The sequence below is a fragment of the Rhipicephalus microplus genome, chromosome 10, assembly GCF_043290135.1.
Source record: "Rhipicephalus microplus isolate Deutch F79 chromosome 10, USDA_Rmic, whole genome shotgun sequence".
Taxonomy (NCBI): domain Eukaryota; kingdom Metazoa; phylum Arthropoda; class Arachnida; order Ixodida; family Ixodidae; genus Rhipicephalus; species Rhipicephalus microplus.
This window is the reverse complement of record NC_134709.1, coordinates 8,391,050-8,408,327: the sequence shown is the minus strand read 5'-3', so window position 1 is coordinate 8,408,327 and position 17,278 is coordinate 8,391,050. Positions and strand designations below refer to the sequence as shown.

The window sequence follows — 17,278 nt, the reverse complement described above, 5'->3', positions numbered from 1 at the left end:
AATCCAGTTGCACAAGCTCTCTGCTTGCACCTATCCTTTTGTGCAGGCTGGAAGTATAATGCTTAGATATTATTTCGGCTGAAAGGGGGATGAAAGCTTCACAAAGTGACTGATTGCCACTCTGTACAGGTGCATGTGTGATTAATTGAAGATTAATGTAGAATCCAATTGAACAGTTCATCGCTCAGTCAGCTAACGCTTCCGGTTTAAGCTTGATTTGGCTGCAGTGAACTTTCTAACTACTAATGTTTCATCGTGTCGCAGGCCAAACTGAAGAACCACATCCACGAGCCAAATTCTCCCGAACTGGTTCACTTCCTGTTTACTCCTCTTGCGGTTATTGTGGACGCAGCGCGAGATTGTGGCCGTCCCGGCACAGGTGCTAGCCTGGCGGCACGTGTGGTTAGTCCCCTGTTGACGAGGGACGCACTTGAGCTGCTGGCCAACTGCTGCACGTCCAAGGAGAGTGACCTCTGGCACAGGTCAGTCAAATAAATAAGAAACGAATAACGCAAGAGATAATAAACACCCTGGTGTGAATCCTTGGTACTGCCAAGCTCCCTTAATCAATGCAATAATTGGTATACTTGCTTTAACTAATACTTACCGTATTTACTCTATTGTAGTGCATCAAATTTTCATTGCGTCCAGAAAAAAAAAAAGAAGTTATGTATTTCGGTGTTTGAGTCTAACATGAGGGTCGAATTTAGGTAAATTACCATGCTTATAAAAACCCTAGGAACATGCACCAGCAAGGGAACAATAAAAGCACGAGCTCAATTGTTACAGCAGTCTAGTGAGCTATAGCAACAATTGGAGGGTACAACAAACGAATGCTGCTGAATACTGAACTGAAGGATAAGCAAATATGTAGCCAGTGTGGTGGATGAATCGGGTGGACAGCTCGCTGCCACTTCAACGCATGCATATGATGGGACCACCGCACCCAGACTAACTGGGTATTATATCAGCAATCAGAACAAGTTCTCCATCAATAACGATCGTGACAAATTCACAAGAAAAATATTCCTGAAAGGATCAGCCCTTAAAGTTCTCCTCAAGTGCGACCTCAAAGATGCAAGTATCTTTTGGACGCCGGGGCACATATCCATAGCAGAAAAGCAAGCAGCACATGTCTTGCTGCAGCTGAAAGCTTCATGAATTAGGCATCTCCCAGTCACTTATTTTACCAGTACTTTCATTTTATTGTGATAGCAGTTATATGAACACTCTCAGTGGATTTTTGCAGTCACCGTGATGTCTTGTATATGTACAAATAAAAAAGGCAAAAACAAATTATACAAAAGAAAAAATTCCAAACACGCCGCAACGAGCACTTGCCACTTTGGCTTGGCTTGGATTGAATCGAATCTCCGTGCAATAATAGTACGCTTGATGCTTCAGAGATGGCGCGCGCTATCATCATCAGTGGCTGGAACGAGCAGACGACATTATTGCGGTAGTTTTCGGGGGTACGATAATTACTCAAGGAAAAAAAGAAATCGTATTTTTGTGGGGGGTGCGAAAATTATGCGAGTGCGAGGATTACGTGAGTAAACAGGGTAATGCAAATTTAGTGACATAAAGTGACCTAAAATGACAAAGTGACATAAAGAGTGGATGACAAAGCTAGGTCCAAAGGTCTAAATGTCTGCGCCAAACTCCCCAACTAGTATAAAGGGTTGGTGCTGTGGGTGTTTTATATTGTTCTGTCACAATTATGATTGATATTAGTCTATTGTTAAAGCTTTTTTTGTGTCTCACATATCATATGTTAACAGAGTGTTACTGGAGTGGTGCCCCATATGATGTAGCTATGAGACAGGCCTCGCCCTTAAGGTGCTACGCCCCTGAAAAGCACTGCTCAAATACAAAGACATAACTACTTTAACAGTTGTTAGTTTGCACTTGTCCTCTGTATACCTGTGTGTTATTTTCGAGAATCCTTTTTTGCGCTTCAGCGATGTGCAGCAAGTTTGGAGCTCCTTTTCGTTCCTCGTGTGACATTCCGATTTCTTACTATTGCATTCATTGCTACGACCTTGCTGCGAAACTCCGACTTTTTTTATTTTTTGCAATGTCTAACTGTGCTTGTTGTCCCTTTTGCTGTAAAGGTAGGAATTCAACCTATTTGCTCTCATGATTATGAAATTGTGCCACGAAAAACACGAAACACTGACGATAACTATAATAATTGTGAACCCCTACCAAGTTGTTCCACTACCACTGCTACTGAACATTATTCGCACTGTCTGTGCCTGCAGCCTAGGCGACGCTTGGGTGGTACCACGGGACATGTGGAAAGGTTATGAGTCGGAGAGCTATCAGCCAGTCTTCTCGGATGGATGGGCGCCTGACTGTAGCGGGTCTGACGATCAGGCACCTCCACCCTCTCAGCCACCTCGTATGCGCCGACGGTCACAAGAAGAGGTAAGTCGTGCTCCTGCAGTGATGCTGTCTAGATGACATACAATCCCTTGACAAATTGTTATATGGAACTGAATTCAAAGCATACTGTTTCTTCTTCACTGTGACCAGCTTTCACAAGCTGAAGCTGTTATACACATTACCATATGGCACAAGTTGTGCCCTGATAGAACATTTTCGTATGTTTTTGACAATTGGCATTTGCAACTTAAGTAGTTTATTCTGGAATTTACGCAAGCACCAGAGACTATGCTGGAATGTATCGTGGCTCTTGAATTAAAAAAACCCACGCGGTAGACTTTAAAATAAGGTTACAATGCCCGCAACTATCTGCAGTGCTATGAGTGTTTTGTTTTGCTAGGCGCAAGTTCCCCCAATAAAGAGCTTGGCCTTTAATGTTCTGGCTACTGCGTTCCTCACCATCACAACCATGTCACAGTATCAGTCCCTAGCATTTTGTTAGCCTTCTTTGCATATTTAGTAATGACTTGGTCATGTGGATTTTCAAAAACAGGTACCCAAACCTGTATTTGCAAAATGCTAAACTTTCCTGGAGTAAAATCTCAAACCACCTGTCAGCGGTTCAGGTGTTGGCAATCAGGGTGGTGAACTCACAGGAGTCACAGTGCTGGGCACTGGTGGCAAGCCCAGTACCAGACTAGTACACTTGCCTAATAAATGTCATGTGAGTGCGAGCTCAGGTTCTTGAAATTGTAAATTTTAAACAGATTGTCAAAGCTTCAAAGCTATAAACATATTAAAGCAGCAGCCAAGTACTCACAGAAGTTTATTCCCTAAGTTTGACGCATAATTATTCATCGGAAAAACGTTCCTCATCTGCAGTCTCATAACAGGCAGAGAAGCAGCCTATGAATCTGTACATGTTGCATCCCAAAATGTATCAGTCTGTGTGCAAAAGTGATGGTTGATGAATACAAACACTGCCAGTCACAAAATAGTATGACTTCATGGTTGCACAAGTGGATTAAGGGGAGACCCTGCTTTAGAAACATTTTATTTTGTTTGTTTTTTAGTAGGTATTTATAAAACATAAGCTACAGTTGAGGTACTTTATGTGCTTATTTCAAACACGCTATTACTGTTTCAATATATGTAGCTTTTAAAATATTGAAGAATAGTTTTTGTACGGATTACAGCAAGATTTATTTCTAAACTATGAGGGTTATAATGCAAATCAGTGTATCACAATTACCTGGAATGTCTACTGTATTGCAGTAAAGCAAGAATGGGTATCCTAGACCTATTTGAACGAAAGTTATGGTACTTTGAACATTTGCATGCGAATCATGTTGAGCTGAAATTTTGCTAATGAAAGTTCGACATATCATAACTTTTGTTCAAAGGGGCCTGGAACTTTAATTCTTGTTTTATTACATACAGTATATATTCCAAGTTATTGTGACATGCTGATTTTCTTTAAAACTTGGTTAGTTTAGAAGTAAATCTCACTCCTGGCGAGGTACATGAAGTGTTTCATACTCCTTAAAAAATGCCTATTTTACTAGAAAGATATTTATATATTTAAAATCAGGACATAAAAATGCGTGATCTGTGAAACTATTATTCCTCCATGAGAAACACTCACAGTATTATCTGCGTAATCATTCCAACCACCTTTGTTTACGTGCACATCCCTTTTCTCCACTTGTGCACAGGTTGAACTTCGCGATGTTCCCGATTACCACCCCCATCGTGGAAACGTCGTGTCATCACAACATGACATAGACAGCCGCTATGGTGGCAGTGACTATCTCAGTGAACGCGTGGCACCGCTGCAGGCTTCGCCTTACGATCGAGGCTTCTCACCACGCGACCACATGGAAAGGCAAGTAACTGAACTGTCACTGTTAGGGTTCATCTGATGATCTAGAGCACAACTGCACACCACAACATGACGAACACCTTAATGATTGTATGCTGTATGTCGTTATCTCAATCTGCGCTCTTTGCTAGCTGACACCTCCAAGATGAGTAGCTGCACACTACGTCTACTTGGTGAAGCATTCTTAAATATTTGCTGAGCAGAGAGGTATTTTTGTTCCAACATGGGAGTGGCACGCAACGTGCTAGAGTGTGCTCCGAGGGACCATAATACAGTTTATTTATCCTTATGCTATTACTATGTATTATTCCTATATTACTTGGAACAGCATGTGGTTTCTTAGTTCAAATAAAACTACACATACTGCTGTTTCGTAATTGTTTTTTGCGTTTCAGTATTGCCGCATTCTACAATACCAGTGGAAGCAATGCAGGTCAAAAATACTTGTAGGTTTCTCAGAGACAATTACGCTGCAGTGGACTTGAATTAAGGACGAGTCACAGCTGATGGGGAGCGGTAACAAAGCAAATATTAGCAGCCATACCACCCACTGCTGCCACGCTGGATGATCTACCACTATAAGAAACTTGTGATGCCACATTTCTAACTTGGTAATGTTTAGTTAACTCTATGGCATGGTGTTAAATTTTGCAGGCCTGGTGCACAGACTCCATCTGAGTCAGACATTCATGACCCACGGGACCAACGCTCGGAGCTCAGTGTCGACTCTATGGAAGCCGGAGGAGGTGATCCACAAAGGCAGTGGCGTGCATGGGCAGAGGCCCTCCGTGACCAAGGAGCCAAAATAGTACAAGTGGTTTACCCCCGTACTGCCAACAATGACAAGGAGCTAACCGTTGTGCGGGGAGAATTCCTTGAGGTATGTACTTTTTCCCCCGACTACTGTACTACATTCCTGCAGAAGTCAAATTGGACTCCACTTAGAAATATTAAAGGACCACTGATATCAAATTTCAAGATAGAGATGTGACCATCATTCTATCTCTTGGTATGCGTAAATCTTCTTGGCCAAATTTGAACGGTATCCGTCGCGTGGGAGTTATTTTAAATCGATGTCAAACAGCATAGAAAAGCTTAGTGGGAAAAACGGAAAATAAACTGCCCTGCAACATTGACTAGTGCTACGTGTTCGGTGTGATACATTTCACAAATACCATCCTGAGTGACGATGCCCTAGTAGCGATGACGTGTACGATCCGAGTGTTCTTATTGTGGCGCCGACTGGTGCCAAAGCGCAGAAACGCACTCGCTCGTCGCGTCTGATCTTCGTCGCACCGGTTTGAATGATATTGTGAACCTATCAAGATAAAAACCACCTTTAAAAGAACGGCCAAACAAAAGAGCATGATTAAATGTGCTTGTCGGTCAGCATTTCGAAGAATCGTTGTTAGTTGCAGGTGTGTTGCAGTCGTCTAATTCGGAGCATGGAAAAAGCGCAATGAGGGTGTGTTTTCAGATCACGTATGTGTTACTCATCAACAAGACCACAATCTATCAGAAGTGGAACAGCATATAGTCAGATATCATCACTAACAAGTAACACGCAGGTATCGTTGAAGTTTAGTTCATCTGTAGACATTGCGTCCGCATAAAAGTGGTAATACCGTGTTATCCGCGAGAGGCTGGATAGATGGGGCCATCTGGAAGCGCAAAAAAAAAACCTGGCAAGCAGGAAATGTATTCTATCTCCGCTGATGCTCATTCGCGATAGCTATATTGCATTGACCCCTCTGCGTATACCTGAATGCTTTGCACTCCAAAACACACCAATATAGCTAACTGAGACACACGAGCGAACATGGCTGAAGCGTGCATCCTCGGGCACCTCTGCAGTGCTGCTTGGAACGGCGTCCATTTCAAAATCACTGTTCTGCAAAAGGTCAATCGAAGCACGAAATGTTTGTGGAGCAGCTGAGCCTGACGTCACTTTTTTCTGTGGAGAAGTGGTCAGCTGTGGCGTGATCTGAAGGAGACCGCGAGGTAGCACCTGAGAATGGCGGGATTGCCGGCCGTTTTGAATAGTGCTAGATACCAGTGATATAAATCAATAAAAGTGATATTTATTTATCCTTCAGTTGCGTTTTAGGTTGCGAATCGCTGCGACAGGGTCTATGGATACTCTCTGACACAAATATCTTGGCATGATTAAATTTGATGTCAGTGCTCCTTTAAATAGAAATCATTTTTGCCAAGCCAAAGGTACTTTGACCATACTGTAAGCTCTCGTCAATTCAAACTTTGTTACCCGTTAATCAGGACAACATGCCAACTTGTCGTCTAATGAAACATTGTAGAACATTTCATCTTACAGAAGACTTTTCGTCTGCCATGGCAGCCATATTCCATGAGGAACCGAATGGAAAAGGTCATACTTGCGTATCATTCATTCATTGTGTGCATGAGCACCTCCCCTCACCACAATGAAAAGCATATTTAGTAACCCTTTATACCTAGAATCTCAGGCACTCTAAATTAATTTGGAGTCTTTCACTACGGCGTTCCTTGTAACCCGCTGTGCCACTTTTATATATCAAACCCCACAATGTGGTTAGTTTTTAACAAAGAGCCTGTCAAACAAATACCAGAAGCAGTGCTATTTTACATTTGAGAAAAGCTCATGACAGTGAGTTAGAAGTGCTTGGAAATGAGCTCGTTGATAAGGATCCATTAAAAAAAACAGCGCTACTTTGAACACAGACAAGGGAACACGCAAGGACGGAACACGCAAGGCAGCATCCGTCTTTGTGTGTTCCCTTGTCCATGTCTATAATAGCGCTGTTTTGTAGATGGACACATGGTAGTGTTATTTATGTAGTAGTGTTTCCAGCACATCTTGCTGTGAGTGCAATATTATTGAGGTTATCGTTCGCACAATCAACTGCCAACAGCTATACACTCGCCTCTCAGTAAACGGAAATTTGATAAAACGGAACTGCTGTTTGAATGGAACAACTGCCTCTGATATGATCGGCTTTATCCCTGCATACTGCACCCCAGTTCAACTCTCAGTAAATAGAACTCCTGTTAAACGGTACACATTTTCCTGGTTCCTTCAGGTTCCATTTAATGAGAGTCCACTGTATTGTAACATGGAACGGCTTTGAACATGAGCTGTAGTTTCATGTTGAGCTGTATTCATTGCAGATTCTAGATGACAGCCGCAAGTGGTGGAAGACTCGCAACATCCGAGGCCAGGTTGGCCATGTGCCACATACAATCGTCACACCATACCATCTTGACGACTCCGGAAGTGTTGGATATGAGCGCTCTTCAAGTCGGGAGAACTACAACCGCTCTCCTTATCCGCCTGGTGGAGCGTTTGCTGACATGGGCCTTGAGGTAACAACAAACATGAGCACCTGGTTGCCTTCAGCCTAGCCTCTGCATGGGTCACGAGCCAGTTTGGTTAATGGCAGCTAGTTATTGCTATTCATCCGTTCCCTGACCAAGTATTCAGAAATGTAGTTGATGCTCAGCTAGGCAGTCATGAGCTATACAATGCAGCATTTAATGCATAATGTGTGTACTGCCTTTTCACTTGCACAAATTGAAGCAGTGGAGCGGACTTGCCAACTCATGACAATGTCGAGGCAAAGTTACAGCAGCAGCAAATGCTACAAAGCTACATGCGTGTGTTGCAGGAGGGGTAGGTGCTGTAGCAATATTTAGCAGTCTGTCATGTACTCCAGGCAGAAGATGCCGATGAAACGAACCACTTGATGCACCTGTGCAGCGGCTTCCACATCTGTGTATAGTGCGCAAGCAGGCAACCTTGCTAGGCGTGTCATCTTTTGGAACCGAGGTGCCAAAAGTGCCCTGAGGGAGCGTACTTCTTTGGTTAAACAAGCGCACCTTTCAACGTTGTCTCTTGTACAAAGCAGATATGCATGTCTGTTGGGCCGCGCATGCTCGTGGGCACACTACGTCAGGGCTCGCAACTGCCGCAAGGTGTCGCACTAATGGAACAAAAAAAGGTTACTCAGGTACAGCAAAGTGTTGTCTCATTCACCGTGATCTTATTACTAATAATCTGTGGAGTGACATTACTCCAAAGGAAAGAAAAGGTGATCATCAATCCTTGAAAAAAAGAGAAAAAAAAAATCCAGTGTCTTCAAAAGTGGTCTGCTGTTTGCCATGATGACAGTGTTCGTTTTTTTTTTCATTGCTCCAGGGCAAAGTAGTTTCTAAAGAAGCGATCATACTTGTTGGCTTGTCTTTTAGTCTACTTCAGTAAAACCATGCATAGTATTAGCAAAATGATTTGCTGGGCTGAGCTCTGTCATGTCAATATTGTGTGCCAAGTTGCTTCCCCATTTTCTCCTTGTCTGTACACCAGCTATGATTAAAAAAAAATAGGAGAAGCCATACAGGGAAAACGAGGCATTTGTATTGCAGTCCTGTTTGCAAAATTGTTCAGAGCTGAGAATGGAACTGCTCATCTTCACTGCATTGTCCAAACCTGTTTCACTTACATGTACAGGTTTGCATGCTACAGTACAGTGTGTACAAGTTAGCATTGTCTGTAACTCTCCTGTTTATCACATTATGTTGCAGGGCGATTCCTCCCCACCTCATGACCTTGGGGGAGATTCGATGAGTTCATCAGGGCTTGGCATGGGAAGTCCGCGTGGAGGCGGACCTCGCCAGCCACCTGCTCCGGCCGACTGGGTCCGTCGCGAGCGACAGGGGAAGAAAGGTGAATTCCGATACTTTTAAGGGGGCACACCTCACCCGCCGTATCACCCCTGCTTCTGCTGTTGCGCGCTAGCGGGCGATGAAAAGTTGACAAGACAGTGCGTTACCCTCGTTATCCTCTACCCGCGGGAAACCGAGAAATCATCCCTGCATCATCCTTGCTTGAACACAACCCTACTGGCCCCGCCCAAGTGCAAGAGTCTGGTTTCAAGCAGTGTGTGTGTATTGTCTGCTACCACCCCTGCTTCTGTTGCTGTGTTTGTGTAGCAGGCGACGAAATGGACAGTGTGCTGCACCTTCCTCGCTGACTGCTTTGAGAGGGAGAGCTCAGTGGGTGTTTAGTGTGGCATCAATTTGTTGTTTCGTCAACCCAGGCATTGAAGTGCGATAGCACGAGCGGTCATTCCTGAAAGCGTTCTCCCTAATTAGCCTGTCTAAGTGCGATATGCAATGCCAACAGCTGCCAGGCTTTGTTGTCAGTTGATGTAACAGCGCTGTCAAAGTGCGTGAAGAGTGCTTTCTCTATTCATGTGGAGAAGTTCATAAATCTGTGTGTGACTTTGAACGAACAGAAAAAGAAGTGAATCTGTGCAATAGAGGTTTGCTTACAGTGTGTCCATGCTGCAGTTACCTCATATCACTTCACATCAATGGGTAGGAGCAAATTGGTTTATCCCTTTATTCTCTTGGTGAAAACATACCGGGTTACATGATGCATTCCCAACATGCCTTGAGCATTGCCATTTATTGTACATTATCAGTGCGGATGACAGAGAACAGCACTGGTTTTTCTATTCTTGTCCAAGTAGTGTCCATAAATACATGCTGACAATATTCACAGCCAAGGAGAGGTAATTAATCTTCCGGCAGAGCCTTGCAGCAATCAAGATCATCATTGAGTGGACAGATAGAGGCAGAAGTGTAGTATTCTTCATAACGATACTAGAACTATTGTATATTTTTCTTTGGAAATCTCAAAGTAAATGGCTAACCGAACAAACTCATCAGTCCTTCTATCATTACGATGAGAAATGAGATATTCTTTTCAATTTTATTATTTTTTTCACCTCTTGTATTCTAAACAATAAAGTTATATTTCTTCATATATCATTACTTGGTGTTTCAAAAGTGTTTACATATAGATACTCTAAAGGTTACCATTGTTCTCAACTTCAAAGGGCAGGGAACTTAAAATATTGTTTATAATGAGAATGAATATTTTTACCCTCTAAAAATTAGCTTGTGTTGATGGCTTACAAGTCATAGCACATCAAACCATAAAATTTTATTTTTGCTTTATTTTTGAGATGTCATTCTTTAGCTTAAGGATTAGTGGAACACTTTTTAAATGCAGCATTTACTGAAGTGCTGATAAACCATGGCCTACGATGCCACGGCATTTCCACACCCTTCTTGGGTGGTCACTGTTTTCGTCGTGTGTCATTGAAACCTGCCTGCCTTTTTACAAGATGCTAACAACAGTGAACTACATTTCTTTTAACTGCCATGTAAGCATACCCGAGTGCCACTTAATGTTTTGCAGTAAAGATGTTATCTGAGAAAAAGGACTAGCCCTATCACGGCCAATGTTGCACTGTAATCCAATCTATGGATGTTTTTGTGTGTTGGCATGTTTCTAGTGGCCTTCGTAGAACAGGCTGACGTGAAGCTTTTCATTACTGGAAAACTTAAGACACTGTTGCAGCTCCGATAATGAAAACTTGGGTTAGTCCTTGTTTGCTGTCAAGGCTGTTCAGTGCACCCTGGACTAGTGCTGGTTTCTCGTTTTTGTTAAGCATTTCTCAGCTATGAGGATCTTGCAACATCGGATCTGTACAGCATGTTTAGAGTCTGTACAGCATTTATGCATTTGCTGTGCCAAACGTCAACTGGTAGATACATGCAGCTAGGTGTCAATCATGCATAACGACATGTATGATGAAGCTGACATGTTATTGACAACGTACTGAGGCACAACAATAGATGCTAGCTCGACCCAGGTGTTCTGTGACTACCTAAATTCTAACCAGGCAACATAAATGCGTAGAACGCCACAGAAGTTCAAACTAGGTGGCTTTTAGTTTCAAACGGACCATCTCTAGCCGTCTGCAGCAAGAAAGCATTACACAGTAAGTCTTGTAAATTAATATGCTGATTTTTAAGCCCTTAATGTGAATCATTTTTCCACTAACCTGAAACTATCAAACAACTTGATGAGACTTTTTTATCTTGTTGTGATTCAGTAGACTGTATGTTATAAAGTTTGACTAAGAATTTAAGTTCAAGAAAACTTATGAACGACCTCTTTCTCGTTAGCTTGTGTGCATTTATCACTACCGATAGCCAGCCATTGTCATCATAAGAAAATGCATCATAAGAGTGCATCACTGCTATTACACATAATGGACCCACTAATTAATGTGAAAATACTTTTATTATATCTACTGTTTGCACACACAGTAATATCGATAAAAAGTCACCAAACTTTAGATTTGCTGTCCGACAAATCATTATAATAAAGTTAAACTGAACGCAAACTCGGTAATCAGTTCAGTACAGCAGTTGTGCAAGCATTTCGGGAGCCTTTTCTGTATGCCTCATTTTACGATGGTTGTGGAAGCCTTGAAGCAGCAAGGACAACAAAGGAAAAGGTGTTTATTTTCTTCAGACATTGACATATGCTCAAGTTTCGTATGTATCTTCCTATTCCGGTAGAGCTTTTACTGTGGCAGTGTTGCAACAGAGTTGGAATCAAAGTGGTCGATTAGCTGTCATGATGATACTGAAGTGGCTTGCCTCTAGTACGTACCTACAAAGCATGCCATGTGTCAAAGCATGCGTGCAGCAGCATTTAGAACAAAATACAACGTTCAGGTGCAGCACACGAGAAGTTGTATTTGTTCAAAGCCATCAAGGATCAAAACAGTGTTGTGATAACAGAGTTTGCATTTCTCAGTCCCCTGGGCCAAATGTTTGGCTTTTCATGTGTACTGCCAAGCTCATGCCATAGATGAACATTTTAAGCTCTTTTACCATTTTATAGCTTCTGCGTTGTGAGTAGCTTAGAGTTGAACCACTTAAGAGATGCACCTTTCTTTGTGTGTCTGCACTGAGCACTTGGCAGCTGTTAATAGCACGTTAAAAATGGCTAGTGTACATTGTGCATGTAACGTTGATGCTTTAGAGAGGATCTAAAATACATGCTTCGGCTAGCTATACACCAGTCGTTTACAGAACAAAGCATAGTGGTTTGCCAGACATTTTATGAAACAGTTTGTTGTTTGTTGAGTGTCTGTCTGCAGTGTTTCTTCAGCGATGTACATTGTTTCTGACTTATTTGTCGGCATTTAATGAAGCTTTCAGAAGCACTTACGACATAGCAGCGGCTTTGTAGCACTTTTCTCGCTTCTTCTTTCTTGTTTTTTACTTGATCTGTCTTGCCGTTTAGCATCATTAGGTTCCTCCTGTTATGCAGGACGCTTCTTTCTAGCTTTTCCTACTGAACGCTTTACACATGCACGCATTCTTATGAATGAATTTCCACTTTGTTATACGATTCCATTTAGATGACCCCATGCTTTTTTTACACTTTGGTCAAGAGGTTGTCTGTTTTTTATTTTGTGCAAAACTTGATACACAAGAAGTTTTTATGTTGCGATATGAGGTGCATTGTGAAATCACTGCAGCTCATTGGTTCCAAGCATCGTTGGTGAAGGATCGCAATTTAAACATTCCATAATTGAGACGCTACTGCTTTTAACTCGCACCTTCCTATGGCAACATTGTTTTGTTTCGTGGTCTGGTGTAAGGATGACGAGTTTCACGATAAACTTACCGTAAACAGCAATTCTTCTCTAACTTCTGCTGTACTGTTGTCATTGTTGGGAATGTCGTGTTCTACCAAACTTTGAATAGCTGTTAGTTGTTCTACATTGCAATGTTTAGAGTTGTATTTTCCCCTTCTCCGTCCTGTTTGATATTGACAGTCAAGTTCTTCCAGATATCTACTTGTGTACATAGAAGACTACTATTGTTTTTTTGTGAGTCATCAGCTAACGGGAGTTGTTTGTGACGGGAGCATGCTACAAAAGCAATCTCTAATTCTCTCTTACCGGAGAGACACTTTTTGTTGGCAGTTACCAGCATTGAATGGATTGCTGGGCTTTGCTACTCAGCAACATTTTGTTTAGTGGGGTAGAAGCCTTGTTGAGCATGCCATTATTGAGGTGGCAGTCTTTTTCTCTGTCGGAGCCACGGTTGTTCTTTCCCGGCATGCTGCAATGATTGCTGATATACTTATGTTTGTATGATGATAGCTCAGGTCAGTTTCCTCCCGAGTTCATGCTGTACTTTCATAGTTCACTCCGTGGACTCTGTTCACTTTCGTGTGCGGGAAGTGTTGTATTTGTATAATGCAGCATAGATGTGTTTGTGCTTCAACCACTGATTTGGGAGCTGCATTTTACGCAGTGGTCTTTTAAAAAAAGCCATGTTTCTGGTGGTCACTGGCGGCAGTTGCACGTAGCGGCACTCCTGTTGACAAGCGTCCAGCAAAGCTTGCCAATTTTGTGTGACAAAAGTGCCTTAGAGCTTGTTTCTGGAGGATACATCACTTTTTCCGAGAAGTGTGGCAGAAGGCTTTGTGCTTGTTGGGATTGAAAATGAACAAAGTTTTTCGTGTTAACTGTTGTGTGTCAAAAGAAATGTTTTGCGAACAGCACGTTTGGCACATTTATCCAAGTGTTAACTGCACTTTAATGTTAATGTTAACAGAGACATGTTAGCGAGAAGAGATAGATATATACTTACTATATACAGAGGTTACAAAGAGCGACCCATATCCCAGAATGCCAGTCTATCCCAATTTTGCCATGTTCTGTGTCCTGCGTATGTGTTTTTTTTTTCCTTTTTTCTGCATTTAAATACTACCTACCTCTTAATTTTTTTTTACTTCTGTTTGTGTGTAAAGATAAAAATAAAACACTCGAGTGGCAGTTCAGCTTGCAATACATCCAAATGTTACATTACGGCCATCGTGGGTGTTGATGGCATTTGGCTTTGAATTTACCAGTAGACCAGTGTCCAGTTCTATTTTCAAGTGTTGCACTTTTTATTGAGTCTTGTACAAGCTGAGTGCATGAATAAAGTCTTCCCCACCTTACCATTAACAAAAATGCAGCTGTGTTGTGTCTGTTGCCTAGTGTTGTCTGTGTTTCTGCTTGAGTGCATACATGTACATTTCTACATATTAACCCCGATTCATGGGGAGCTGTTCTGTTGAAGGTCACTACATTTCGCTGATTGGCACACCTCTGCTGGCCGGCTAACGACATGAAAGCCATGGAGGAAAATACGGCACTCATGTCATATCTATCTACTTTTTCACATTTGTGTAGTCTACCAGGTGTTCACAAAAAGATGCAGGACAACTATCCTGCATTTTTCTATTGTCATGTTGCATTTCCTATAAATATGAAATGCCAACTTGCCAACCTACCTATCCTGTTACTCTGATGTGTGCTTGAGCAACTTTGCCCATGACTACACAACCGCTGAAGTTGCTAGGCTGTTGGTACAGTATATTTGGAAAAAAATGGTGGGGTAAACTAGGCACAACAAGCCAACAAATAGACACCCACAGCGCTGTCTATTTGTTGTTTTCTTGTGTCCTGGTTGCCCTACGGTTGTTATCCAAATATGGATAACCATAACATCATGAATCTGGCCACATAAAAAAACATCAATTCCCTCATGCAGGCATTAATGTTGAGAGACGTAAAACACCAGCCGGTCATGAAATGTGTGGAAAGCAAACGCCCTGTTTGCCTTCCTTTCTTAAGTTGCTTTGACTGAACAGCAAGCACAGAAGTTTAATGGAAGCTCTACGTTTTCAAGGTGTTCAGAAATTCAAGCTATGCGCTTAACAATAACTTAACTAAGTCTTTAAAAAGTATGAAAAAAATGTGAACACTGCCATTATTACAACATATGTGGTGAAATCAGATAATTAAAACCAATTTCCTGTTTATACTGAGGTGAAAAGGAGATTTCTGTCACTAACATACATTAATATACTGTGAGTTACAGTAAAGGCACACAGGTTTAATAATACCTGTTTGCACTGACATGCCTTTTTTTATTTGTATTTGATATTCTAAGACGTAATAGCCATAAATTTTCTTGGTTTTCATGTAAACCGTCAACTGCCACCTTCCTTTTCTGCAAGCTAAAACACAGTGGCAGCACGTGCAGTCCGTTATTTCTTGGCTTGGCAGCTACTTTTCTTTTGTGAGCACACATCGCATTTTATACTCCGTTTGTGCATAGCACAACTTCTGCAAAGCCAGAATGGTACAGGCCCCTCAGTAAGCACAAGAGGGCGGCTTGGGGCATCAGTAGTGACCATATTTCGATCTGATGGTAAGGTATGAATAAAATATAAGCATGCCGATTTATATACATTCTAAATTACCCTTTGCAAATCGCTCATCTTGGCAGTACTAATGTGCTCTAATGTGCCACCTCATACAGCACGAAATGAGGTACTTCAACATGCCCAAATGTACATGAACTGTGACATGCATGAGGTAATCAACATTTCAAGCTAGTAATGTAACAGGAATGTAACATGTTGCATTTTGGTACTAACATAATGATGTATATCCTCACTAAAGCGTGAATGCTCCCCTTCCCTGCTTGAATTATGGTGAGATGGTGCATATCTAATAATCTTCTGTGGTTGAAAGAGCTAAGAAAGTGGACTGCCTTGTTGACAGCCATCAAATGAGGCTTTGTAACAGATAAGACCAAACCATCTACAGCAGAACGTGACATCACGCAGTCTTCTTGACAGTATGTGTGCGCAGTGCTTGTGCTACAACGATGCACTACAATGATGCATGTCTTGCTAGGAATCCCACCCATGCTGTCCTTATTTAAAGTTACCACTGGGCTTTATTTGTTCTCACTGCTAACTAATGCATGAAGTTTTGCTGTTTGCTATGCATCTTGCTTTGCATTTTTATGTGTACTTTGTTCTACTGCATTTTTTTTCTCAGAAGTCAGCAGCCTGCATGGGTGCTACCAATTGAGATATGACTAAGATATACGGCTTTTACAGTTATTAGGACATAAAAAGGCACAGCGACAATGCTCTGGTTCTCATCTAAAAAGGGAGCTAACTCTAGCAAATACTCAGTGCATCAGTGCCAATGCCTCCGAGGTCACTGCCACACATCAAAGTGAACAGAAAATTTACTAACCGTGTGCAAGTAGTATAGTGCTATTACATGTATATTGTGTGGCCACTAAATGGACCCTAAGTAGGAATTTTGAACTGGTTTCATACAAATAGCTTTATAAAATCACAACAATGAATGTGTGTCTCACTGTGACTCATTGCCTTGAAAGGCAAAAAGTAAAATTTTGACAATATCTACTAGGTGTGATGTCACACTGTGAAACAACCGAAAATGACTAACACTTCATCCTTCACATTTTTTTTTCTTTTTTTTCTACCAAATGAATGCAAATAAACAGCTTTGGAAGTTCACTAACGTGGCTATTTGGCCAAGTTGATAAGATATAATGAACACACCAGTTCTTACAAGCAGATAACTTAGATGGGAAATGATCGAGGCTGAAAGGATTGATAATGTAGGGGATAGCTCTGCGTCAAAGCTACCAATCGCTTTATCTTCAAAGCAGTTACGATGCCTGCATGGTCACTGACTTTTGCCGGCCGTGCTTATGTATTGTACGATCATGAGTTACCTTATAGTGTATTCTACGCTGCCATTATCATTAAACTGCTGCAAGTTAGTGCCTGTGTGTCTCCCGTCTTCACCATCCTTATCTGGTTGTGCACTTACAGACTGTTTATCAAGTTTTGAAAGAACTTCCTGTCTCAAGTGGTTTACTGTTGATCTTGAATACCATTTCATAGTTTGAATTTCAAATCAGTGTGCAGTAGCAACAACATGAATCAGTTCATCTAGTAGACGCACAATTTGCATGTATAAACTACAAAAACATATAACTAATGAAATGTTTATTCTACTTATATAACGTATTCGACAAGCGAGGAGTCCACATACTTCAGTAGAAGATGACAACGATTTGCTGTTCCACGATAGCATTCTAGGACACTCCACACCACAGCGTTCTAGAATGCTAGGACACTGCAGGTGAAGAGGTGTGCATTTACTATGTTAACAAAAGTGCTCTAACAGATGATACACTAGCACAACACATTTTCAATGAAGAATCATGACAGTGTCATTGTCCAAAAAA

General features: G+C 41.7%; 1 protein-coding gene across 2 annotated transcripts in view; it reads left to right on the top strand.

The window, feature by feature from the left end:
- LOC119181413 (uncharacterized) overlaps positions 1 to 17,278 on the top strand; it is a 59,463-nt gene that overhangs the window by 32,245 nt on the left and 9,940 nt on the right. For both annotated transcript variants that reach the window (XM_075874983.1, XM_075874984.1), the window contains exons 11-16: positions 265 to 482; positions 2,265 to 2,430; positions 4,104 to 4,273; positions 4,925 to 5,150; positions 7,436 to 7,630; positions 8,846 to 8,987. In XM_075874983.1, the coding sequence (XP_075731098.1) occupies positions 265 to 482; positions 2,265 to 2,430; positions 4,104 to 4,273; positions 4,925 to 5,150; positions 7,436 to 7,630; positions 8,846 to 8,987 (1,117 nt within the window). The remainder of the gene's footprint in view (positions 1 to 264; positions 483 to 2,264; positions 2,431 to 4,103; positions 4,274 to 4,924; positions 5,151 to 7,435; positions 7,631 to 8,845; positions 8,988 to 17,278) is intronic.